At 62.3% G+C, this 25955-nt stretch overlaps 1 protein-coding gene across 1 annotated transcript in view; it reads right to left on the bottom strand.

The window, feature by feature from the left end:
- Positions 1 to 25955, bottom strand: part of SND1 (staphylococcal nuclease and tudor domain containing 1) — a 100908-nt gene that overhangs the window by 64760 nt on the left and 10193 nt on the right. The window contains exons 9-10 of the mRNA XM_072037317.1: positions 25664 to 25754; positions 20113 to 20226 (exon numbers count right to left, since the gene is read on the bottom strand). Coding sequence (XP_071893418.1) covers positions 20113 to 20226; positions 25664 to 25754 — 205 coding nt within the window. The remainder of the gene's footprint in view (positions 1 to 20112; positions 20227 to 25663; positions 25755 to 25955) is intronic.

Below are 25955 nucleotides of genomic sequence, written 5' to 3'. Positions count from 1 at the left end.
TAACACCGCTCTGGCTCCTATCTGCTGCTTTGCACAGGCAAAGCCCTGTGCAAACACCAATTAATCCTCACTAACGAACTCCAAATTTATTGCTTGTTTAAGTGTCTATCTGGCACAGGCTGTTAAGTTCCTAATCCCGTCCAAGACGGGCGTTTGGGAAGGGGAGGAGCGAGGACGGGGCTGTCGGGAGCGAGCAGCGAAGCCTGGCACAGCCCCGGCAGCGCCCGGCCCGCAGCGCAGCGCCGCGGGGGCTCGGCCCGCCAGCTCCGATTAAAATCAGCCACGAAGTGACCTGATGCCAGCTCCACAGCCTCTGCATGAGGAGGGCTCGGGAGTCACCAGCAAAAACGCCTGAGCTCTGCTTGTAGGGGGGTGGCAGCTTGGGATCCCGGGGGTTGCGCCCTCCAGCCCGCCCGGAGCGTGGCCGGCGGGGAACAAGAGCTCCCCGAGGGCTCCTCCACTCGCCACTTAACCAAGGATTTCCAGGGCTTGGGTAAAACATCGCCGCTGCATTAATGAGGAGTGGGGAAAAGCCGGCCCTGGAAGCAGAGCTCAAGTGCTTAAAAGCCTCTTCTGCAAACGCAGCCGCCGCTCTCCACGGAATTGCACAAAAGCAAACGTTTGCCTTAAAAGAAAAGAAAAAGCGGTGACCTTGGAGAGACACGCGGGGCTGCAGCCACGCTCAGCCGGGACACCCGGCCCTGATAATCCAGGACACCCACCCCAAGCCCTGCCGTGATGTGCTGGGAGCCACCGCTGGGCCAGGATGTGCTGCTGAACTGGGAACCACCACTGCACTGGGAGCCACCACTGCACCAGGAGCCACTGGCACACTGGGAGCCACCACTGCACTGGGAGCCATCACCACACCAGGAGCCACTGGCACACTGGGAGCCACTGGGAGCCACACCATGCCGTGCCGTGCCACGCCGTGCCAGAAGCCACCATGGCACTGAGCTGGCCAAGGAGGGGCTGGGTGTCCCCCACGGCCACGTCTTGGTGACGCTGATGAAAAACGCAACCCCTCCCGCAATTCCCAGAACAACTAAAACGCAATGATCTGTGCCGGGAGTCGGATAATAGAAACGTTTAAGTGTCCAATACATATCGCCCTTAAACGCCGCCCTGTCAGCCACCATTAAATACCGTTTTGCTGGCCTGTAAAAATGGGATTTCATATCGGAGGGGAAGCGGCCCTGTAGATCATTCTGGGAAGCCGTTCAAGAACTTGGACACACGTTTGAGGTTTTGCAAATAAACATTAAAAATCAATATAAAAGCAAGGACGCTAACTAAATTCTACGACCATCAAACATCCAGCAATTACGGCCACATATAAAGATATTGCTTTTTTTTTAAACCGCTTTTCCAGCCAAGAGCTTGAACCGCAGCAGCACGCCCGGGAGCTGCCCGGCGAGGGCTTCCACGTCCTCCCCGATCCCGCAAAGCCGGGCACCGAGTGGTGACATCTCGGGGTCTGGGTGCAAGGTGCTGTCTGCAGAAAAGCTGCCGAGCCCTGGAAAAGCTGCAGGAGGCGAGGGGAAGCAGAGATTTTGGGAAGAGCTGTCAGAGCACAGCTCCAGGCAAGCGGCACTTCTGGCTCGGGCACCCTCCCCGCAGCACCGGACCCCCGCGATCCCGTGGCACAGCGCACGCCAACAGGCAGCCCTGGCTCTCCTGGCTGCCAGGGGAAAGGCATCAGGCATGCAGGAAAGGAAAAAAAAAAAAAAAAAAAAGGCTTATTAGCCTTATTTAATTAAAGGTGTGCGGCAAGGAAGTCGTTTTATTATGGAGCAAGTCGATGCATCGAGCGTCATCGTTGGAGTTTCTGGAGAAGGGGAGGGGGGTCAGCTGCTCGCCCACACTCCTGGAAGAGGAGAATTTTAAACTGGAGATCAATAGCAGCGTGCTGCTGCCCGCAGATCTGTGCCAAAAAAAAACAGCTTCTTGTTTAAAATGAAGCATGGGGTGCTCTGAAAGCGGGTCCGAGCTGTGCAGCCCCGGGGATGTGCGCCCTGCACGGGGCCAGGAGTGCAGGGGGACGGCACCCCCGGCCCCTCCACCTCCAACCACTCACGTGTGGCTCTAAACACGCAGCAGGGCAAGTGAATTACGGCCCTCTTGTCAAATTAAAATCATTACACTGCACAGCAGCCAATTAGAGGCTATTTTCAGGAAGGCAGCGGCCCGTATCTGCCGCCAAGGATGGCGCCCTGCAACAGGAGGCGGCTGAACACAAAGCGCTCGCGGCTCCTCGATGCCCTCCAGGGCTTGGGGCTCCCCGTGCCCAGCGCCCCGGTGCCCAAATCCCTCAGCCCAGGACGATGGAAACCCACCCGGCACGGAGCAGGCAGCATCACCATCCTCGGTTTGGGATGGCCACAAACCAGGCAGGTTTCTTTGTGCCTGCGCCCCCGAGCAGCGATGTCCTGGCACGGAGCTGCCTGCCCCGCGTGGGACATGGGACGTGGTGGGTGCCGGCAACCCAAAAAGGTCAAGGAAGAAAAAGACACAGAGCTGGGACATGCAGCACTTCCCGAGGCACGGGGCAGGATAGCTGCAGGGGGAGGTCTCCCCTCCTGTGCCGGCACAATTAGGGAAGCTCGTTATTTGTTCAGCAATTAGTATGGCAAATCGACTCACCAGGCCCCTCACCAAACCCCACAGCTCTGCACTCTGCGCCCCGCGCCCAGGCACAGCGCCCACATTTCCGACCTATTTCTCTTTTCCTGAAGCACTCAGGTGCCCTCCTGGTGCCTCCATGACCAAAGGGAACCCCCCGCTAATGACAGAGCCACAAATCCTGAGCCTGAATCCTCTGCCAGCTCATTTTCACGCAGGGGAGCACGGCCACGGGCACCCGGTGCGCCCCAGAGCATCACGGCGTGCGTCACGGTGCGCCTGCAAAGGGGGCAAGATGTGACCCCCCCCCGGGGTGCAGGGCTCCCTCCTGCAGGCAGGGAAATCCCCGGGGCAGCAGCGTGGGGGGGGGTGTTAAAAAATCCTCGAGTGCCCCCGCGCTCAGCGCCCTGCACAAGGAGCTGGGAGGTGGGGAGAGAAGCGCGGCACGGCGGCGGCCACAGCCCTCCCGCCCCCGCGCAGCCTCGGCTGAACCCGGCACGCTCGGCTGGCGGGGACGTGCCGACACCACATCCATCAGCGGGGACGGCGAGGTGGTGACAGCGGACACGGCGCCGCCGGTACAAGCGTGTCCAACACCGGGGCTCGGCCACGGGGCTGTAAAGAGGTGACTGCAGCCGGCGAGGAAAAAAAAAAAGCACGCTGCTGCCGAGCCTCTGGGGAGGGAAAGGATTTTCCTGCACCGCCTCGAGGCTTTGTCTGCAAGGACGCGGAGGCGTGCGCTGGGTTTGACAGCACACGTGGGGACGCGGGGGCAGCACAAGCACCGGCACCGCTGCCCCAGCGCATCGGCCACGGGCAAGGGATGGCACCGGGAGCAGCAGCGGCTCCAGGAGCGTGGTGCCGAGGTGCCTGCAGTCCTGCAGAGACACAAGGACAAGGGGTTCCTGCTGAAATAACCAGCGCTTTGCTCCAGTGTCCCCTGCCTGCACCAAGCGGTGCCGGTCCCTGTGCGCACGGCGTCGAGTGGCGCTTCCAGCTCCTCAAGCACCTCGCGCCGAGCCCTGCCTGCTCTTCTGGAGAAGTGCTCTCGGCGCCTGGATTGCCGGCGGAGCAGCTCCCTTGCAGCAGGCACTCGGTGCCAAGGCGGCACGTGCCCTGGAACACTTCAGAGGAACGAGAACCGCGGGGTGGCCGCGGCGGAGCCGCAGAGGCAGGGTTTGAAGCGGTGATAAGGGAGAGAACGCGCGCCGAGAGCCCCCGTGGGATGGGATTTAAAAAGCACTGGCACCAGCTCGGCTCCTCGAGTCCCACGGTGCCGGCACGGAGGGGTGGCTGTCCCCCAGCCCCAGCATTTTGGGGTGCCACCACCGCCAGCAGCTAGCGGTGACCCCAGGGGGCTGCGTGGAGCAGCAGAATTGGCGCAGCAGCCGGTTGCTGATGAGCCTGGCGAGCAGAGGCAGCCCCGGCTGTGGCTTTTTTCCTGCTGGTCTCAGAGAGGTGAGAGGAAGATCAAAGCATCTGGGTGGATATTCCTTCAGTTAACGAGAACAGCCAGAGTTACAACCCTAAGAGGATTAGCCGCAAGCAGCCATTCTGGCAGCTCCATCCTACTCAAAGGCTTCAGGGCAAAAGGGCACCTCTAAACTAATGGGGGTCAGGGAGAAGCTTCTCCCTGGGTGCCCGTTATCCCCCGGGCTGCAGGAGGGCAGGGAGGAGGCTTGGGGAGCCGTGGAGCATCACTCACAGAGCAGGAGGCAGCGAGGTGGGCGCTGCAGCCTGGAAACCCCATCCCAAAGCTGCCCCACGGCTGCTCCCCTCTCCGTGCCGGGCGCCCCGGGGGTGTCCACGCTCCTCACTGGTGCCCCAGAAGCTGTGCACAAATTCTGGAAGAGGAATGAAACAACACGGGTACAAAACAGGGGGAGCACTGCCCACACAGCCTCTGGAGCCCCCAAAACCAGCAGCCCCCAAACCCACACACCACGGGGCTCCCAGCACCAGCCACAGCAGGAATTGGGGGGGTCGCCCCAGGGCTGAATCGTCCCCACTGCACCCAGGTGGGTGGAGAGCCTTCGGGTGAGCTTTGGAGCACCTCAGGCCCAGGAATGGCTCCAGCTTCATTAGCAGGGTCCAATTAAAGGCAGCAAACCGAGCTGCTTTTGAACTGAACATCTACAGCAAAAAAAATAAAGAAGAGAGAGGTCCCCGTTTTAATCGCTTTCATTATCAAAACGGACTCCCTGCTGGAGCCCTGTAATTGGAAGCCGACCATTTTAACGAGGTTTGCATTCTGTCAGAGCGCATCGGCAGGGCGAGGAGAAGCAGCTCTGCTTCGGGATCCCCCAGCCCTGCAGCGGGTGCAGAAAGGTGCCCCCAGCGCCCCCCCAGCAATTCCCACTGTGAGCATTCCTGGTGCCTCTCCATGGCATGGGAGAGCACGAGCACAACAGGGCCAAGGCACCCTCCTCTTCCTTCTCTTTTTCCTCCTCCTCCTCCCCAAAAGCCAGGCTGTGGAAGCGTCCAGCAGCTGAAGCAGTGCCAGAATTGCACGTGGGCAGTGGCCAGAGGGCTCCCTGGCACCGAGCTGTGGGTATCACACCTGCAGCACGCGGGGGGGTCGAGCCGCAGCTCCTGGCACAGCTCAGCGCCAGGCTGATGCGTCCCTGGAGCGAGCCATCTGCACCCTCGTGTCCCCTACCCGGTGTCCTTGGGGACCAAAAAAAGGCAGGGCAGGAGAGCGAGCGACCTGTCCAGGCATCTCCCATAAAATCTACCCTGTGACCATCCTCTGCCTCCCCCCTAAAACCCTTCAGCGCCCAGTTTATGGTGCCGTGGGGACGCCCTCCCCAGGGCTCTGGGGTCTCCGCGCTCCTTAAGACTCTCCAGCAACCATCAAACTCCATCAGGCCTGAAAGCACTCGCTGAGCCCTTCGGGAGAGGCCCTGATTTACACCTCTTACCCCCAATCATGGGGGTCTCCTCTGCCACACTGTGATGGGAAGAGCAGGGGGAGCCCCCTGCCCGCGCACCGCAGCCTCCGAGGGCGCAGGGCTTTCTGCTTTCCAGCCCAGCGGGGTGCACGCCGACTGCCCGAAATCACAGCTGGGGTGATGTCCCCATCGCTCTGACCCACGGACACCGGGCACGGACAGACAGCCACATGCTCGGGTCAGGAGCCCCGAGCCCCCCGGGGGCTGTTCATGCTCCTCTCCCCATGTTAAGCTGTGAGCTTTGCTCCTCTCCAGAGGTGGGAGCTGTTTAGGCAGGACACAGCGTGATGGATTTCACCCCACGCTGGGAAAACAACCAGGAACACAGCCCCTGCTCCACGAGGCACCAGCCCAGGAGGGCGCAGAGGCAGCAGGGGAAGCAGGACGTGGAATTTTCTGCAGGGATTTCAGCCTCTGCAGGCTGCGCCTTCCACCACGCGCACAGCTCCGCGGGGACCCTGACCTCGCTCCCCCTCGTCCTGCATCCTGCGGGGGACATCGCCCTCACCTCGCCTACCCCACGAGAGCCACGCACCCTGCGGGCAGCACCGCGGTGTCCTGGGGCAAAACGCAGGCACATCACGGATCCTGCCCGTGCAGCACCAGGACGAGCCAGCATCACTGCAGGATTTATCCCGAGCCCACAAGCGCATTCGGCACGCTGAGGGTCCAGTGGCCACGGGGCAAGCAGCGTGCCCCAGCCCAGCCGAGGGGAAGCTGCTCGCCCCCAGCGCCCCTCTCCCAGCCCGGAGAGGCTGCTCCGGGAAGCACAGGATGGTGGCGGGGGGACATGGAGAGCTCCACCCGCAGAGCTCCTGCGTGAGCAGGATCTGGGTTAACAAGGGCTGAGCTCTTGGGGCACACGTGTGCTCCGAGGGGGTGCCCGGGCAGCGCTGGGGGCGAGGGGAGCGGGCAGATTGGGGCCACGGTGGAGCCACCATGGGGAAATAACAGAGCCCCGCAGAGCAGCCACGGGACGCACGGAAACCACCTGCAACCGCTGCCCTCGCCAGCTCTCTCCCAGCACGAAAATAAAAAGCAAAGCTGCAGATTCTGCCTCTACGTCCCCCAGGCGGCCACCCCCGGGACCCCCCGGAGGCAGACCCCGGCGGCGAGGCTGCGAGCAGCTAATGGCAGTTATTTATTAGGCGATTACCAACTTGGCTGTGCCTGCGCTGAATTAAGCTAATTTGTAATTACGCGCAACGCTTTCAGAATACGGCACGCTTATGTTTTTAGTCACTTGTTTTATTAAATTAAACGCTCGGGCTAATTACAGGCATCCTTTGGATATCTCCCTCTCAACTATCGACACTCGGGGAGCCTGTCGCCGGCAGATAGCGTGTTTATTGCTCCGAGTGTGTTCGCTCACACAGGAACGTTCAGGGCTGCAATCAGCAACCATAAATTACATCGTTAAAAACGGGATCACCCTCTGCAAGGAAAGCCTCTGCTTAAGCCACATCGAAATTCCTACGGAAAGTCATTTCGGAGCCACTGAAGTTTTTGTTTCGCGGATATTGGAGGAGAACGGCTGCAGCCGGGGGAGGTTTGGGAAATAAAACCCGATTCGCACCTCTCCGCGCGGCCACGTGCTCTAGCTGGGGAAACGGGGGAGCATCTTTTCGTGCCGGTAGGACACCCAGCGCCCCTTCCTCTCACACGGCACAGGAACTAATCTGAAAAATCATCTGAGTACAAAATTGCGCATCAATGGGGAATTCATTAGCTGGTGGCGCTTTGGCAACTCGCACAGACAAAGAGCTACCTCTCCACGGACGAGGAGATAATGTCGCCGCTAATGAGGAAATTGAGATGTGTAAAAATACTCGGCAATTTCAGAAGGATTTTTTTTTTTTTCCCCTTCTTTAATTTTAATTTTAACCACCACAATACTTGAGTTCTATTTTCAGCGAAGCTGCCTTCCCACAGCCAGGCCCAGGGAGCAGCAAAAAGCACCCGGTGCAGGATGCCCTCAGATCACCTGCACCTGCAGCATCTCCCCCAGCAAGTTTTTTTGCCCAAAACAACGCTGTTTCATTTGGATTTATGTCTGGCACCTGCTTGCCCTAACGCAGACCCTCGGAGGGCTCATGCGGCATTTAAAAGAATATTTTTCCTCGGTGGGTTTGCTGGTTCCTCCTTCCCAATTGCTCCTCTTTTGCCTGAAGCCTCAGGAGGCTGGAGGGGACCTGAGCCCCCCTGGCGCTCCCCCCAACCATCCCAGCTCCACACAGCAGCAACAGGAGCGGGCAAAACCCATCCCCTGCAGTGCTCCAGCTCCGGCACCGCCGCGTTCGCCCTGCGCCTCTCCACCCGCACCCATCGGGTAGCTGGGGGCAGAGCCCTGCACTGACACCGGGAATTAAACTTCCAGCTGGTGGCTGGCAAGCCATGAAGTTGTCATCCTCTGGAGCTTCCAGACCATAAATTCCTCTCGTTTGAAGCAGGGGGATGGGGTGTGCCACCTGAGCCACCCCTTCTCGTGACACCGCTGTGAGCGGCGCGGAGCAGCACGGTGGTGGGGCTGGGGGGACTCGGATGCAACTCCCCAAGTGCCAAGCCTGGAGACGCAAGGCCGTGCAGACAAGTTGGGGCAAAAGAAAGAAAAAAAAAGGAATCCTGGTTCCTGCATGGAGCCAGGTGCTGCTCTGGGTAGAGCCGGGGGACCGTGGCTGTGCCTGCGGCTGGCCCCAGGGAGGAAACGCACCCAAAGCACCCGGAGAGGTGCGGAGCAGAGGAGGAGCAGAAAAGAGGAGAGAGCAGGGCTGGGAGGCACGGAGCAGAGCAGCAACCAGCAGCAGGGCTCGGGGCTCAATTCGCCACCCGTTAATCCCAGCTGCTGGGCTGTGAACGGAACAATTCGGGGCCAAAACCCTTCAGGCTGGCCCCGTTCCACTGGGGGGAAGATGAAGGGAACGCAGCTTGGGAAAGGCACAGAAAGCCTGGCTGGCCCTGCTCAGGATCCCAACAGAAAACCGTGCCAGCCCCATCACACCTGGTCCCCAGGGTCCCCACGGTTTGGCTGCAGCAGCGGTGCCAAGCCAGCAGCACGCCAGCACCTCCTGGGCAGCCCCCAAGGGCTGCTCCTGCGTCCAGCACCACCAGGACCCGGGCTGGGCTGCGTGCGGCACGCTCATGGCACGCTCGTGGCACAAAGCCTGCAGCAAGGGGCTGCTCGTGCCAAGAATCCAGCCACAAGCAGGGAGCCACCTCCAAAATAAGGTGGCTATGCAGGAGCAGCAGCACGACACAGAGCAGCTCCAGGGGCCCGGGCTGTGCCAGCCCTCGGGCAGGGCAGGCGAGGCGCCAGCCCCATCCCCGCTGCGCGCTCCTGCAGCTGGAGGAAGCCTTCAGGAAGGAGCAGGCTGCCAGGCCGAGCTAGCTCCGGGGCTTTGCACAGCAATCACATCCTGCACTGCCTCCCGAGCCAGAGGGAAACGATGAAATGGAGCTGGCGGTGCCGGGAAGAGGACTCCTGCCAGCCGGGGGAGGCAGCAGCAGCAGCAGCACCCTCGGTGCCGCCGGGCGCCCACGCTCCTTCAGCCGCTGCGCAGCGTGCAGGAAGGAGCACGAAAAAACAGCAGCTGGCAAAATCGCCAAACCGTGACATTTTTCACCCGGAGGAAGGGACCAAAGCCTTGGCGTGATGTGGAGCACCCTGGGGACTCCAAGTGGCCTTTGGCACCGTGCTGATGGGGTGTCTGGGACCAGCACCGGTCCCTCCTGGCAGCAGCAGAGGCTCCACCACGGCACGGGTCACCGAGGGTCCCTCCTGCCACCCTCTGTGCCCAAAACGCTTCAGGGATTTGCCCGACACGAGCCCCAGGCACCGACTTTGTTCCCACCCAGCCAATTGGAAACTCGTTAAAAAGTGCAAAACCCACTGAGGAGCGGCAGACTGGCTCCATAAACGCTCTCATCGGCGCATAATGGGGCTTTTATGCTATTTTCCGACGGAAAAGTAATTTATCGTCCCCGGTCTCGCAGGGAAGTGATTCGATATGCTAATTGGCCCAACCAGCAGCACGGCGGGCGGCTCGCACGGCTGGCTGCGGGCGGAGGAGTAACTCTGCCCACAGGCGAGGCAGGGGGACAGACGGACACCCAACTGCTGCTGGTGGTGAGCACCCACACCGCGGCGTCACCCCAACATCTGGCACGCGTGCCACGACCCACGGGGTCACCCCAGAGCCTCCAGCCTGCTGCAGCAGGGGCTGGGGACAAGGCAGATCTTGCGAAATGGTGTTTTGGAGAGGGTTTTGGGGTACCCCTGAGGATGCCAGGCCATCAGGACACAGGCACGTGCAGGGTTCCCCACACTGTTCCTGCAGACTCCTGCAGGTCCCCAAACCTCTCCCAGCTTCTCCCAGCACTGCTGGTGCTGCCGGTGCTGGAGCAGCAGCCGGGGCAGAGCAGCTCACAGCGGGCACGGAGCCACAGCCGCTGGGAACTCGGAGCCAGCATCATCTGAAAGTCACCACCAAGCGGCTCAGGGTGGCGCGGGCAGCGAGCCCAGAGCCCCCAGCACCAATTAGCCGTTTGCTGATGACCTCTGCTGAGGATTAAACGTGCTGGAGGAGCGGGGCTGCCTCTGGGAGCAGGCGCCGCAGAGCGACGCTGCGGGGCACCGAGGAAGGGCTCGTGCTGCGCTCTGGTCTCGAGCAGCGTTTTGGCTGATCCAAGCACAAGGAGCGTGAAAATGCAGCTGCCGGTCTCAGAACGGGGCTGGTTCTGCAGCCAGGCACCGGGATGCTCGGCGAATCCTGCTGGAAAACATTTCTGCTTCGCTGCAGCCCGGCCCTAAAAGCGGCCCCGAGGTGCTGGGGGGGGGGGGCTGGCTCTGCTCAGAGCCAAAAACCCGGGAGCGCTCGCAGGCTCCCTGCCTCGGGTCTGGCAGCCATGTCAGGATATTTTACACCACCTCCATCCTTTCCGAACCGTTAACCCGAATTTTCGATGATGCTGCAAAACCCGACCGCTCCCTCGCAGCGCTGGCACTCTGCGCCGAGCGCCCCTTTGGAGACCGGTGTGGGTATGAGCATCCTCCTCCCACCACATCCCTGCTCCCGGGGACTTTCTACGCCCGTGCACACCCCGTGTGAGCTGCTGAAGCTCAGCGCGGTGCCGAGCCGCGCACCGAGCCGGCAGCCAGGCAGGGCTGCATTTTAATTCACCCCCAACCCCACTCAGCCCGCTCCGCAGGAGTCAGCAGAAGACAAAGCCCTATTTAAGCACAACGTGCCCAAACTGCGTGTGACGGGGGAAAAAGAATAGAAGCAAGGGAAAAGTAGGCCAGCAGAGCCCGGGCCAGGCGGGAGGCAAAAAGCTTTTAAGGATGGAGCTGGGGTCCCCTCTGCGTGGCCCAGGAGAGGGGACCCCAGGAGCCACCACCACCGGGGCACGGGCACCCCATCTCGGAGCAGCCCCGGGCACCGCCTGCCCCAATTCTCCACAACGTGCCCCATCTCTGCTCTTTCGTCTCATCCATCCCAAATTTCACGGGCTAGCACTTGGGCAGCTCTGGCAGGAACACCCCTCACAACCCAGTGCTCCTCTGTACCCACACGCAGCCTCTGTGCCAGGAACATGATTTGGGAGCCGGGAGCTGACCGCGCGCTGCTTCGCACCGAGCGCGGCACAGGGGGGGGAGCAGGGTCCTTGGTGCACCCCCAGCCCTCAGTCCCCTCCCCATTGCATCAGCACCGGGACCCACTCCCCTCCAGCACACGGCGTGCTGCTGGGCTGCTTTTTGGGGAAAAAATGAAAGAGAAATGGTAAAATTGAGCCTGAGCTGGCTGGGCAGGTCAGGGCCGGGGGCAGGCAGAGCCTCCCCAAGGCAGGACACGGCCACGCTTCTGCTGCCCTGCGGGGGCACCGAGCTCTCCACGCCAGCCTCCATCCCCTCGGCGGGGACGGGGATGCTTTTGCCATCCTTCAGGCTGGAGGCTGAAGAGCTGAGATAAGGCAGCAGGCACGTGCACGGAGCTGCAGAGACAACGCCGGCTCTGAGGCAGCGCCCCCGAGCGCACCCACGTGCGTCCCAGTACCCCCAGTAAGGCTGGGAGCGATACTGGGAACTCACAGGGCACGGCCCTGCTGGCAGGGATGGCTCCGAGGGCCACCCGGGTGGAGCAGAGAGTCCCAAAGCCATCCTCTGCTGGAAAAAAAAAAAAAAAAAAAGTGTTTTTTTTGCAGAGGCAGGTCGGTCGCGTACCTAAAATCACAGGCTCAAGTTTCCCGAGGCACAAGGGTGCTGTTGCTAAGCAGGACGTTAATTGCACAGTTCAGCAGCGTGGCAGAATTGCACGGCTCCTCTCTAATTTAGTGCAATTTAACCATCAATAGAGGCTTCGGAGCAGCTTCCTGATGAGATCAAAAGGTCAAAGCTCCATCCTCCCATCAGCCGTTCCGTGCGCACTGAGAGGCATTTGCCACCACCGCAGCTCTCCATCAGCCCTGGCCACCCCGAGAAGCCGGGGCGAGGCGTGCAGGGTGGCCGGGTCTGAGGTTCAAGCACTGCAAGCCCTGCGGTCCCCAAGGCTCTCCAAGTGCCGCAGCACCAGCTCCTCGTGCCCACAGAGCACCAGGCGCAGCCCCAGCGGGGTCACCAGCCTCGCAGCGAGCTGGCAGCTGCCGGGATCCTCCTCGGAGCATCGGTGTCGGAGCACCAGGCGCTTCTGCTGGGTCAGAAGAGTGACAACACTTAAACCTAGGGCGCTGGGGAAGCATTTTAGCACAGCCCAAGCTTTCGGGGCGTGTTACTTACACGGCATCAATGAGACCGAGCACTTAAGTGGTGCCGCGATTCGCACAACATATGGTGTGGAGACGCTTCTTCCTCCCGGCGATGCGCCCCAGGGCCGTGCGCTCTGCTTTGCCTGGGGCAGGGAGCCCGTTCCCCAGGAGCCCACCTCCCCCAGGAGCCCGTCTCCCCCTGCCAGCTCCAACCACGGGCCCGGGGGCTGGCCGGGTGCCTGTAAACCTCAGGCAATCCCCAGCGCTCTGCTGCTTTTCTTTCTGCTTCTTTTCTTTTCGCTCGGCTTTTGCTCTGTGAGCCGCGAGCAGTTTACCGGCACGCCAGAGGCACTAATCCCCAGGGGAAGCCAACTGTGCCAGCTCGCTCAAATGAACCCACCTCAAATCAGGACCCGTGCCCAGCCCCGGCACAGCCCCAAAAGCCAGGCTCTCCTCGGGCCAGGGTGAAAAACCTGCCCGAGGTGAAGCAGCCTGACCTCGTGCAGGGCTCCAGCCTGCTCCCTGCTGCAGGGTGGCGAAGCAGGTGCAGAGAGGTTAGGACAAGGTGCCCGGGAACAGCGGGAAGAAAGGAGAACAGCACGGCCAGGGCTGCCAGAACACCTGCACACTGCTCAGGGAGGCTCTGCCCAAAACAGAGAGGAGCGCCCGCTGCGGTGATCGCCCCCATCCACGGCACCCCGAGCGGCCAGGAGCCGGATCCCGGCAAGCCGAAGCCGCAGACCACGTGCCAGACAATCGCCTTCCAGCAGTGGGAAGCCATGGGGGGAAGGGAGAGAAGAACTGCTGAGAGAGATGCAAGCTAATCATTTTTACACTAGAAGGAGCATGCTACCCGGAGGGCAAAAAACAGGTTGCGAGAACATGCTGACTTCATGCGTCTTGGCCCTGGAAGCTATCGCAGCCCCTATTAAATATTGATGGGGGAACTCCAGTGCCCCCACTTTCTGCTCCCGCCTCTCCTCAGATGCACCTCTCCTCTGCCAATATTTAGAATACATCAGGGCCATATGCCCGAGCACTTAGCATTTCACGCTGCACTGCTCCGCCGGCGAAGCCGCGCTCGCCGCGCGCCCCATCCATGCCCGCCATCAGTTCTGTTACGCGATACATGGATGAGTTACTGTGATCCTTGTAGCTGTAATTTAGCGGAGATGAGACACTGATGAGTTCGTGGTTTTGTTTCTCATTAATCTTTTATGCTCGTTGAGTGCGGTGCGCTCTTCGTAGTACAAACCCTGCTCGACAAACAGGGAAACAAGACTGCGTCTCCAGGCGGACCCCGCGGCCACCGGAGGCCATCCCTCGCCACCGGGCAGGGCGCACGGTGGCTGTGGCAGCCTCGGATTCATCTCCAGGAGCAGTGACCCCAGACGAGTGCCACTTGAAGGCTTTGAGCTGTGGAGGATGGGGGACATCCTCTCCACACCTCCTGGGGGTGACGGTGTTGGGCTGGAGGTCCCAGGGAGCGCGGTGGAGCTGGGGACCCGCAGGTTCCTCCAAGGCTCGTTGTGCTGAGCCACCCTCCTCGGTTAGTGGAAGGAGGGAGGCACCGAGAGCAGACCAAAGCGATGGGAGAAGCCAGGAGATGGGCATTAAAAAGGGAAACGAGGGATGGAAAGCCCTGCTCGAGCTCGGGGCAGCCTGGATGCCCCTGGGATGGAAACCAGGAGGGCGCTTGGTGATGCCAGGCAGAGGGAACGTCCAACAGCACCAGCCCAACCTCGCTGCTGCTGCCCTACGAGCATCAAGGAGGGGAAATCCCAGGTGCCCCCCATCTCACCACGACCTGGGAACATCCCAATGGGGCTCCCGTGCCCCAGCCCAGTGCTGGAGGGGCCGCTTGGTGCCCCCCACCGGGGTCACGCCGCCTGCCAAGCTGCACGCAGCCCCTGCAGGAGGGCTAGCTGCAGCACCTGCAAACCACAACCGAGCAGCTGCAGCGCACGGAGCCACGTCCTGGACAGCCTGACCTGACCGAGGAGTGCAGCACTGCAGGACAAAGCTCCTTTCTGGGAGTAAAACAGCTAAAAACAGGCGTGACGTGACCCTTCCTGAACAGCTTGCCTCCGAATCTTAAAAGGGGTTATAAATCCAGCTCCAACAGAGCCCGAATCAGCAGCTCGAGGGGTGCGGGCTTCCCCTGACCCCCAGATCCATCTCCTGCCTGTCCAGGGCCACGTGGCCGTCAGCAGCTCCGGCTGTGCTGGAGGCGGCCGGCAGCAAGCTGGGCAGCTCGCTCTTACAAAGCACTTCCAGCCTCACATAAATATCTTGGCAATCAGCAAGTGACAGCGAAAGGAGCAGAGAGAAAGTACCGCAGTTCAATGGGGTTTGAGTAAAATATTACTCTTTCTAAAATCTGCTGGAGCGTGGGAGAGACTGAGCGATAAAGGAGGGGGTGCGGGGACTCGGCGGTGCCCGCGGGGATGCGGGACCGACCCTGGCAGCTGCCCTGGTGCCCCCTGGAGGGGGCTCTGCCCTCACCCAGGCTCCGCTTTCCATCAGGAGGTGGCAGAGGTCACGGCACCGAGCCGCAGAAGCCAGGTTGGACAAGAGAAACCTCATCAGGACTCCGCCAGCAGCACCTCGGGGAGCCGCCTGGTTGCAGTCCAGGTCGCTGCCCCAGCGCCGACCTCCTCGCTCTCTGCAGAGGGACGGGGCCACGTGCGTTGCGCACAGCATCCCGCCCCCGGCAGCTTGCATCCCTCTGCTCTTCTCACCTTGAACGGCGAGGAAAGGGGACTGCCTGCTCAGTGAAGCAGCGAGCCAGCCCCCGTGCCAGTTCTGGGCTAGGAGCCCGGCCAGCGCCCGCGGCGGGGGCTTCCCACGGATGCTGCGCGCAGCAGAGATGCTCTCGGCAGGAGGGGGGTGCTGAGCAAGCAGCCAGCTGCAGCCCCCTCTTGCAGGGTGCCCCAATTTCATCTCTGACAGCCTAATGCCAGGCAGGGGAAGGGGAAAGCACACGGCCAGTGGCACGGGTGGGCACCAGTCCCTGGGGAACAGCGGGAGCTGAGATGCTAGGGGGACAGTGCAGGCACCGTGCCCACCATGCGCTCACCAGGACAGGCAGGAAAGGTGCCTGCATCTCTCAGACAAGTGGAGATGCTGAGACCCCCAAGCAGGTTAGGCCTGATGGTATCAGGGCTCTGCCATCACCCCCAGGCTCCCCCTTCCTCTAATGTTGCTAATCCCTGGCTGTGAGTCCTCCTGTCAGCAGGGACCGCGTGGTGCGTAAAAGCTCTGGGGATGCGTGGGGCCGTCTCAGCCAAAAGTTCCCTGCTCCATCAGCAGCCTAAGGAAAAAAAAAAAACAGCCCCAAATCCATCTGTTTTTTTTTTTTTTTTTTTTTTTTTTTGCCTCTGAAGCCATTTCCAGCTTCCCTACGCTTCCAGCTCCTCGCTGCTTTGTGGGAGTGACGGGTCCCCTAAGCCTGCCTGGTGCGGTGACGGCCGCCAAGATGCACGTCGAGCTCGCGGTTAGCAGCCACTGTGCCAGGAAAGCTCCGAGCAGGCACGAGCTCCAGCAGCCCTGGAGGCACGGCTGGGGGGCCAGCAGAGTGTGCAACCCCCCCCAGCTCCCACCGCAGCCTGGGGGTGAGGAACGGGCACAGCAGCACCCTGCGAGCGGGGTGAACAAGGCAAGCTTGGCAGCCTTGGCTTGAGACGCTCCAAAATCCAGCCCAGCTCCATCCAAGCCCTTGAAGAACTCCCTCCCGGTCGCAGCCCCAGCCCGTGCAGCTCCATCAGCCTTATCTGCGCGGCGCAGGCAGCAGCAGGGATCTTCCCCAGGTGCTGGAGACGTGGCACTGGCAGTAGAGGAGCGGGGACGCCCCCACTGCTGCTCCCGCTCCCCTTCCTCCTCCTCCTCTGCCTCCAGGGCCAGGCAGGGGCAGCACCGCCCCGGCCCCCCTCGTGTCCTGCACCCCTCCAGGGTAGCAGCCCCGTTCAGGCCCCCAAACACCACCCCCAGGGCTGTTTCCCTGCGCCTTTTTCCTCCTCGAGCCAGGGTCCGTGTCTGATTCCCCCTCTCCGAGAGTTTTACCAATTAAGATATCAATTTAGATAAATGGTGGGATCGGAGCAGATTTGTGGTGCGGTTGCACCAATTGAGCAAATGCGGCTTGCTAGAACACAGAGCTGCTAACAAGGTTCTGTAATTTAGCTGTCCAAGGGAATGAACTTCTGATTAAAAAAGCTCAGCTGAAATCAAGCTCCTCCGGAGCACCGCGGACGGGAGCTGCCCGAGGGAACCCGAGGGAGTCCCAGCCCCGGGGCCAGACGCGCGCTCAGCGTCCCCAGCACTTGGCTCTGCTCCAGCTGCCTGGATGGACCCATCACCAGGACAGACAGACAGACCACAAAACCTTCTGATGGGCTGAGCAGTGCTGGATACTGGGGTGATTGGTATCAGCTGCAGTGATGGGAGAGGCTTCCCTGCACCCTGAAGTGCCCTGCTTGCCCCAGAGGTGCCCAAAGCGCACCCAAAGCGCACCCCATGCTCCAAGCCCCACGTTTGGGGCTCAGCCCTGAAGCCAAGTCCTGCCTCAAGCTCCGACCCAACAAATCCCTAAGCTCGTGAAGGGGAAAAATCGCTGTGAACACCCAGCCTTTGATGCTGCCCACAAGCACGTGCTCCCAAAAACGGCATCCCAGCCGCGGCAAGGAGCCGCCCCATGTCTCGGTCCAGACCCTGGCATCGTCCCCGTGCTGCCGCAGCACCGGCACCACACCTGCAGACCCAGCACCTGGGCAGCGGTGGGAGATGCATCTTCATCTGAATACATTACGTTCCTCGACAGAGAGGAGCAATAGAGATATTAAATGCTATCAGCTCCCGCGCTCAGGATTCATTTCGCGCCGGGTGATGAAGGCGGAAGATGAAAGGCTGTAGGGTTTTATTACATTGAATTTTCAGTTTGTCATTTCCCATCCACTCGATCAGGTGCCTAGGGACCAATTTGCATTCCGGGCGATGGAGACGGATCTCCCCAGCGGAGCAGCACTAGCTACTTGCTGCCTACTACGGGGTGCACGTACCCGGACCCAGGGCAGGGACAAGGAGCCCAGGTGAGCCGCAACGGGGCCGCACGCACCTGCCTAAAGACAGCGCCAGCAGCTCTGCCGTGAGCTGCCAGACCCATGCACCACGCTGGGAACTCATGCAGTCCTTGTAAAACAACCTGAAATCTGTCCAAAATATGCATTTTTTCAGGCTCCTTCTTTATAAAAGCAGTTGGGATGGGGTCTGTGACACCAGAAGCACCCTGCGCCCTGCTCATGTGGAGCTGTGCCATGTGCCAGCCCCCAGAGCACGGTGCATGAGCCCAGCACCTGCCCAGCGGAGGTGGAGAGGGGCGCACAGACCCCATTAAGGGCTGGGCTTGGTTGGCTGGGGCTGTTCTGGTTTGCTGTTTAAATTCTAAAGGGAAATCTGGAAGGGGAGGGAGGCAAACATTTCACCGCTGGCATTCACAGGTAATTAAGCAGAGCCGGAGATGAAAATGCAGGAGGACCTGAAGAAGGATGAGAAGGAAAAGGAAAGAAATGAGGTTTAACGCGACCACCCACGAGCCAGCGTGGCAGAAGGCGCTCCCTGCAGGGCACAGCAGCAGCCTCGGGCAGCCCAGCACAGCGTGGGGGGCACGGTGACACGAGGGACCCAATGCTCTCCTGGGGGGGCTGCCCGAGCAAGGGGGGCAGGCGAAGACACTATGAAGATGCTCTCTGGGCATCTCTGCCAAACACCTTCAGAGGAAGGGGCCCAGGAGCTGCAGTGCCACGGCTCAGCCCCCGTGGGGACGCGCTCTGGAGCCACCAGCACAGGATGGGGACGTGCGGGGACACCACGCAGGCAGCGGGCACTGCGCGCCCTGGGGTTACGCCGGCACCGCCGCACTCATAGCACCACACAATCACACACGGCGGGGGGGTTTGGCTGCAGGATGCCAGCACCTGCAATCTCAGGATGCTATTTTAATGATGCAGCTGCTTCCAAACGCCCCACCGCTTCCACCAGCCGAGCGTCTCAAAGCAGAAGCCAGCAGCAGGCGAGTGGATTCGGGGCGGCGTGGCACCGGCAGCGGGCTGGTGGCCCAGCCCCAACCACTGCTCAGGCTGCTGCTGCAGAGATGCAGCAGGCAGAAAGAGGCCAAATAATGGGCAGAAAGGGTCGGGAACCCCCCAGATCCCACATTCTGGGCATCCCCGGGGTACGCCTGTCCAACACGGTGGGGCCGGTGATGCGCCCAGCAGGCACAGAGAACGCGGCTGCCTGTGCTGCGGGGACACCACTCCCAAAGGAGCAACGCTTCCAGGAGCAGAGCGGGCAGCGAGGAGCCTCTCTGCAGTCTCCTTGGAGACCGTGACCACTGCAAATGATCCGTGCTCCCCCCGCAGCACGGCCGCTCTGGGGCAGCCCCCCGCTGGCACCGGTGCCCGGCCCCGCGCCCTCCTCCCCGCCGTGCAGCGCGCCGCATCTCCGGTCCACCCAGCTCTGACGCCAAAGGAACAGCAGGAGGAACGGGCTAATCTGGGAAGTTATTCATAATTCAGTGTGTACAAAACAAGGCAGCAGCCGAGGAGGCAGGAATTTCCAAATTATGGTTCCCACAGCAACCCGAGCTCGGTCCCCGCAGCCGTGCGCGGCTCCATGCGCTCGGGGGCTCCCGGCGCCGCTGCGGCCACGCAAAATGCCACGTTGTGTGCGAGCCGGTGCTGCGTGGGGAGAAGCAGCCCTGGAAAAGGCAAGCTTTCACGCAATCCTGCACGAAGGCTGGCTTTCTGCTCCCAGCTGGAAACCCCTCCTCTCGCTGGCGGGCTGGAGCAGCCCTCGCCATCTCGGGAGGCGCGGGATGACGGGGACGGTTCCGCCGCAGGCAAGGCAGGCACCCGGTGGGCAGCTCAGCAGCACGTGAGCGCATCCACCGCTGGAGGATGGGGGTTTAAAAAAAAAGCAGCCAGCAGGTAAATCCCTGCCCCACGGGGCTCTTGGAGCGGTTCAGAGCCAGCGCCACCAGGCAGCACCTGGCTCCTGTCCCTGCACGACGGGTGCCAACCCCGCCAGCGGGTGCCCCCGTCCCCTCTGCCGACTTTTCTGGAGGGGGACAGCGGAGATGGAACCAACGCCCTGGCTCCTGTCCCGGCACACGCGCGTGATGCACGGCACCAGGAGTGTGGTTACGCAGAGGCTCAGCGTGCGGCCGCAGCATACAAATGGCAGGGGTTATTTGGGGCACTTACACTCACGGTCCTGTCGTTCACTCACAGGACGCGGAAACCCAGCGCAGAGCAGACCGAGGCGCGCACAAACAACGCAGCATTTCTGCATTTCTGCTTTTCTCCTGACACTTTGGGGCCAGGCTGCATGGGGACCCCAACCCCGTCATGAGACGCCAGCAGCTCTCGTTTTCCCCACACAAGCACTAACGCAGCCCCATACAGAGCTCCCTCCAACACTGTGGGGCCGCAGAAAGCAGCCGAGCACTCGCTGAAGGGCAGGGAGGACAAGGAAAACCAAAGAGGGATTTGTGCGTCACACAACACCTCCAGCAGCCCCCAGGCTCCTGCTTCGCCCCCTGGCAACGGTCAGGCAGCAGGGAAGCAGGACAGGGATGGTCACTGTGATGGGAAAGCCCAATTCCCATCTCCTGAAACCCTCAAGAGAGAGGACAGCGCTGAGCAGGAGCTCACAGGGATGGGAATCCACCCGGGGACGGTCACAGACACCGGTGACACTGCCACAGACGCCCCCTCCCACCCCAACGCCACCTCCCCACGGTCACCTGAGTGCTGTCACCCTCCAGCCGGGGGGGTCGGATGCTGGACAGATGAATGGTTTTGTGGTCCCCAGAGTTCAGCTTCACCACGATGGCGTCGGCGTTCAGCACCTGCATCACCTGGGGAGGGAGAGAGCGCAGCGGTGAGCGGCGTCCCTACAGGCACCACGACCCCAAACAGCACCAGCACAGGGCACGTTCCCAAACTACCCCAAGCTGCCATCCAGCATGGAAGGAGCAGCTCTGAGCCTTGCCTGGGTAGCCAAGGCTCACCGGGGCAAAAGCAGCTCACCAGTGCACCCACCATCCTGCGCCCCCTGCGCGCCCGGTGCCAGCAGCTGGAGCAGCCAGGGCACAACTGGGTTTAGCTGAGGAGCAGGGGAAGGAGCAACGAGGGAACGGAGGAGCCCTGCAGACTCCTCACAGCCTTGGGGATTAGATCTATTTTTCACACGACACGTTTCTCTTGCTGCAAACGTTGCTCCCAACAAGGTTTCCGATTTTCCAGAGCCGTGCCGAGCGCCGTTCACCTCCGTGGTGCCCGCAGCGGTGCGGCACAGGGGAGGAACAGCAGCCCCCAACGCACAGCATCCATCCGATGGCACGGTGCCACCGTGAGCCCCGAGAGCAGGGGACAACGTGGGGTGCGTCCTGCAGGGGGGGGATCAGGTCCCAGAGGGAGCAAACCTCACAGAAAGCTCGGGTGCGCGCATCAGACCCGGGACCGGAGAGCAGCGAGCGCAGGCACGGACCTCGCGGCTCAGCTGGTGGCTCTGCAGGCACTCAGGGAGCAAATTAATCAGAGCAACTGGTGGCAGAGGCAGGCAGCACCGTGCAATTAGAGGGATGGGGCAGGAGGCTCCCAGCTTGCTGTTGGGATCATTTTGGTTTTCATGAACCCAGGCTCCCCAGCCTGGACCAGGAGCGTCTCCAAGAGCAGGATGAGCCACTGGGGTTCTCCCACCGCCACCATCACCCCAGCAGGACCCTCACAAATTCTCCCTGACCTCCTGCTGGTACCCGTGAGGCTCGCCCATGCCCCGTGTGCCCGTCCCGGACACCCCAGACCCCAGACCCCTGGCCAGACCCAGCAGGGAGCTTAGCAAGGACCGTGTCCCTTCCCCGCCTGCAGCGCTTTTTGCCCCAGCAGGCACATCAGTCCCTCCCCATGTGCTTAGTCAAAGGGATAACAGGATTATAGGAATTAGAATTAAAACAGACACTAAGGATTTCCAGCGCTCCTCGGCACAGCAAAGCCCTCGGGGGGGGGACATCCCTGCCCCCAGCCTCCGCCTCTCCGGGGAGGCAGATCCGGAGGTTTTGCAGGCAGAGCAGAGCCCACAGCTGTCTGCAGCTAAAGGGAGCGATCACAGCTCGTGCTTCGGGGCATTCAGGGGTCGGGCAGGGGTCCCAGCCTCCCCGCCCGGGTTACACGGGGCTGGGGAAGAGCCCCCGGTGGGGGCTGCAGGAGCGGGGGCTCCCTGTAAGGGCAGGAGGAGCTGGGTGACCCCACGCGGGTGCTCCCCAAACCGCTCTGCCCGGTGGCATCCCCTCCCCATGGGCACGATCTCACAGAGCAAGGGCAGGCCTCCCCCCCCTCACCCTACAGGGCAAAGCCCCCCCGCTCCTGCAGCCCCCGCCGGGCCGAGGAGACTGGCAGCAAAACCCCACGGCTCAGCACAGCTCCGGCACGGGGCCATTTTTCTCGCTCACAATTTCTCAGCTTGCTGCGGACAGCTTCCTTTATCCAATATTTATTGTGGCTTCACCTGCCTCGGAAAGGCACTTTGATAAACGGATTGAAAGGGATTTTTTTTTTTTTAAATCTCTGCAGCTGCTGCTCGAGGAGCCTGCGTGCCGCGGTGCCGCTCACCCCCCCCCCAGACCCAGCCTTCCCCCAGCTCGCAGCCCCCCCAGGGGATCAGGGGCACCTCTCCGAGCCCGGGCATCCTCCTCCTCTCACCCCTCCACCTGTGCCCGAAGGTGAAGGCAGCAGGCAGTGACTATTTTTCTCACATGAGAAGTTTCCCTGGCTGCAAGCGCTGCTCCCAACAAGGTTTCCAATTTTCCAAGCCAGAGCCTTGCAACCCCCTGGGCGCAGGGACCGGCACCGACCCGGCTGCTGGGGGCACCGCAGGGGCGAGGAGGGGATGGGAAGGGGTGGCTGCACAGGGCACCCTTTGGGGACCCCCTCCTGGTCTCCGAAGCGCTGCTGCCTCCTCCTTGCACCGTTTTGCCCTGGCTGCGTGCTGGGGAACAGAGACCCCATTCACGGCTCTCCCAGCTGCCGTGGGGCCACGCAGCAGCAGCCTGGCAGGTCCCCAGGGCTCCTCTCCCCGCGCTAACGAGGGCAGCTCGTTATGGCTGGGCTCCTGGGAGGGGGCTCGGGGACAGGCCACGGGGCAGGGACTGTCCCCACGGTGGGGGGTGAGCGCTGCTCCGTGCCCAGGCACGGTGATTTTTTGGGGAGCCAGAGCCCCGCGTGCACAGCACCGTCCCCCTACCCCGGTTCCCCAAATGGGGAAGCGCTCTTGGAGAGGTTTTGGCTTGCTTTCGCAGTCAACTCCAGCAGGAAAGCAGCTCCCCAGACTTGCTTTGGCAGATTCCGCCGAGATTTGAGATGATTTGGCCACGATCAAGGGGCTAAGCGTTTCGGAAAGGGAATAAAAAAAAAATAAAAATAAAACCCACAAGGCTGGGAGCTCATCCACGAACGCCTTCTCCGTTTTTCTCCATTTTGCAGAAAGGCTGGAGCCGATCCACAGCGCAAGGCAGGGCACGACGCATGCAGCTGGGCCCCCCCCCCCCCGAGGGATGCCCGGGGTCACCGTGCGCAGCCCCCACCCGGGTGCACGGGGGGACACGCGGCTCCAGCAGCGCAGTGACAGCTCCCCGGGCACCCAGCGCCCCAGGCGAGCGCTGCTGTCAGCCCTCTCCTCTTCCTCAGCATCCCCAGCCCCTCGCTCAGGGGGGGGGAGCTGATCCTGCCCCCAGGGGTTGGGGAGGGGGCAGAGTCCTCCCCGAGCCCTCGCAGCCCCGGGAGCCGCAGAGAAAGAGAGAAAACCGAGCTGCAAACAGCTTTTGGCACGGCCTCGCTGCGAGCGTGATGCGTTCAGCTCCAAGCAACGCTGTCCCAAATTCTCGGGTGCTCTAAGACAAGCTGACGTAGGAAATTCTGAAGAGAGCCTCCTGTCTCTTCAGATTTTTATCCCACCTCTTTTCTTCTCGCCACTCGCTCCCCCGTTTATCGGCGGCGAGTCCGCAGCTGGGGCCGAGATTTCGGCCCTGCCCGAACCGAGCCCCCTGCTCAGAGCACCCCCCAATGCTCCACACAGCAGCAGGACCCCAAAATCAGCCACAGCCACGTCGTGCCCACTGCTCAGCACCACGGGGGCAGGTTGGGACCCTCCCCTTGTGCCCACCACCCACCCCCAGGAGCGGGCACGTCCCTTCTGCCACCCCGGCGCAGCCAAGCCAAAGCGACTCATCCACCACCTCTGCACCCCACAGAGCCCCCCCCGGGGGAATATGAGGATTGATGGGTGTTTATGGCCCCCTTCCACGCAGCCCCCCGGGCGCTGGGAGGATTGATGGGTGTTTATGGCCCCTTGCGTGCGGCACCGGGCGCGCGCCCAAGCCGCGTTGAAGCTCCCTGCGCTCCCGAGCGCGCAGGCATTTGTCCTGATTTTCCCTGTCACTTGCAATTCTCGGGGAGGGAAAAGGACCAAAAATTGACACTGCAAAAACGACATCGCCCAGGGGGGGCTCTGGCTGACTGCTCCCTAAATGCTGATTTGCGCCTTCCTGCATAAGCAGCAGTTTTTAAGCACAGGCAGAGACTTTCTGCTGCCTCTCCCCTGGAGGCAGGGGGCACGACGCCGTGTCCGGGGCTCCTCCTGCGGAGCGAGCGCAGCCCAAATGCACCAGAGCCGTGCTCCTGGGGAGGAATTCACCCCCCCCCCGGGGCTGCAGAAAGCTGGGGGGGTGAGTGGGGGGCACAAGGGGCTGTGCCCAGGACCTGGGGCAATCCTGGGTGCTCCCCTCCCAGCGACCGGACACCCCCTGTGCTTGCCCATCCAAGCCCAGGGAGAGGGCTCGGACCCCCGGGGGGGGGATGCGCTGCCCCCCCTACCCCACCCCCAGCTATGGGGGGCACCCCCACACCTCCAGCATCATCTTCGCCGCTTCGCCCCACAGCAATGCACCCAGGGGGGCTCAGGATGAGAGCCCTGCCTGCTGCAGCCCCCCCCGGCAGCTCCCCATTTCGCACGTGAGCCGCTCACCAAAATGACGGGCATGTTGGAAATGCCAGGAGCATCCATCCGCCCCCCCCCTCCCCGCAAGCTGCTGAGCAAAGCATGACTAATGCCCCCCGCGTCTGGTCCTGGCGCGGGCTGCGTCTGCAGCCTCTGCCAGCGCAGGAGCAGCGCTGCGGAGCCGCCAGCGCCAACACACGGCGCTCCCCTTGCCCTGCACGGGGGGCACTGGGCGCTCACCGGCACCGTGCCACCTGGGGCAGGGTCCCCCCCCACTGTGGGGCTTCTCCTCCCTGCCAGGGGCTCACCTCCGTGTTTGGGGAGGGGTCTTGCAAGCCAGGCTCAGGCTGTGCCCCCGAGGAGCCCCCCTTGGGGTCGGCACTCAGGACACTTTCACTGCTCAGAAGGGAAGAGCACAGCCAAGCTTTTGGCCCCCCCCAAGGCGAGGAAGTGCTCAGGACCTCTGCTGTCACCACGGCACCGTGGCCAGGCACAGCCCCGCACCCCGCATCACCCCCTAATTCCTCCTAATTCCACCCCAAAACAGGAGGCAGGACACGGGGACACCCTGCTCTCCAGGGGGGGGTGGAACACGGAGCTGGTGCCCAGGAGGTGGCCGCGTGGGGGGCCGTGACCCAGCAGCGCCCGGCACGGGGGCTCAGCGCGCTTCCCAAAAAACCCAACTGCGCATTTCCCAGGGCTCCCAGCCCAGCTTGCAGCCCGGCGGCTGGGCGAGCCGGCAGCACCACCTAGCGGGGCTCAGCACCCGGCTCAGCACCCCCTCAGCTCGGGGTTCCCTGCTGCAGCACCCCCGATGTGATGCTCCCCCCGTGGGACGTGCGCCCGGGGCAGGCACGGTGCCCGGATGGCCCCGCTCCGCTGCCAAAAGCACCCAAACCTCACCGGGGAAGGGGTGAGCACGGCTTTAGGATGGAGTTCCCACACCAGGGATAAAGGGAAGGGGCACGGAGCCACCGTGATGGGAAGGGGAAGCTCTGCTGAGCCCTGTCCCCTGCAGCCAGGGGGTCCCTGCGGTACCCAAGGGTGCCCAGCAGCCTGTCCCCAGCCCGCAGCCCCCGACCCTCTGCCCTGTTCCACCTCTCCCCACCCCAAAAGCACGGTGCAGGGACCATGGGCTGCACGGATGCCATCAAGCCCTGGCTCTGATCCACGGAGGGCAGCCCAAGCCTGGGGGGCACCCCGGTGGTCCACGGTGGGGAATTGAAGCCCAGCTTTGGGGTTTTTCCGACCACATGCAGGTACCCGGCACCCATCCCTGCCCTGCTCCGCCAGGCACTCACCTTGGCCACAAACTGCTTGTCCTTCTGGTCCAGGTTGGCCGTGGGGGCCACGTAGTCCCTCCAAATCCTCAGCTTGCGCTCCTTGGCGAACCTGGTGGGGTGTGGGAGACACCCGGTGACACCCGGGCAGGGGTCCCCAGCAGGGAGACGGTGGCACCGGGCACAAAGCTGCCACCTTTATTCTATTCCAAAGCGCATCAGCAAGCGGCCGAGGGCTTCTCCAAGACACAGCCTGCCTGTGCCACGGCTCGGTGACACCAGGGACACCCGATGGACGTGGATGGGGATGGGG

Source organism: Anas platyrhynchos, chromosome 1 (genome assembly GCF_047663525.1).
Source record: "Anas platyrhynchos isolate ZD024472 breed Pekin duck chromosome 1, IASCAAS_PekinDuck_T2T, whole genome shotgun sequence".
Classification (NCBI taxonomy): Eukaryota; Metazoa; Chordata; class Aves; order Anseriformes; family Anatidae; genus Anas; species Anas platyrhynchos.
This window is presented reverse-complemented; position numbering and strand designations above follow the sequence as displayed.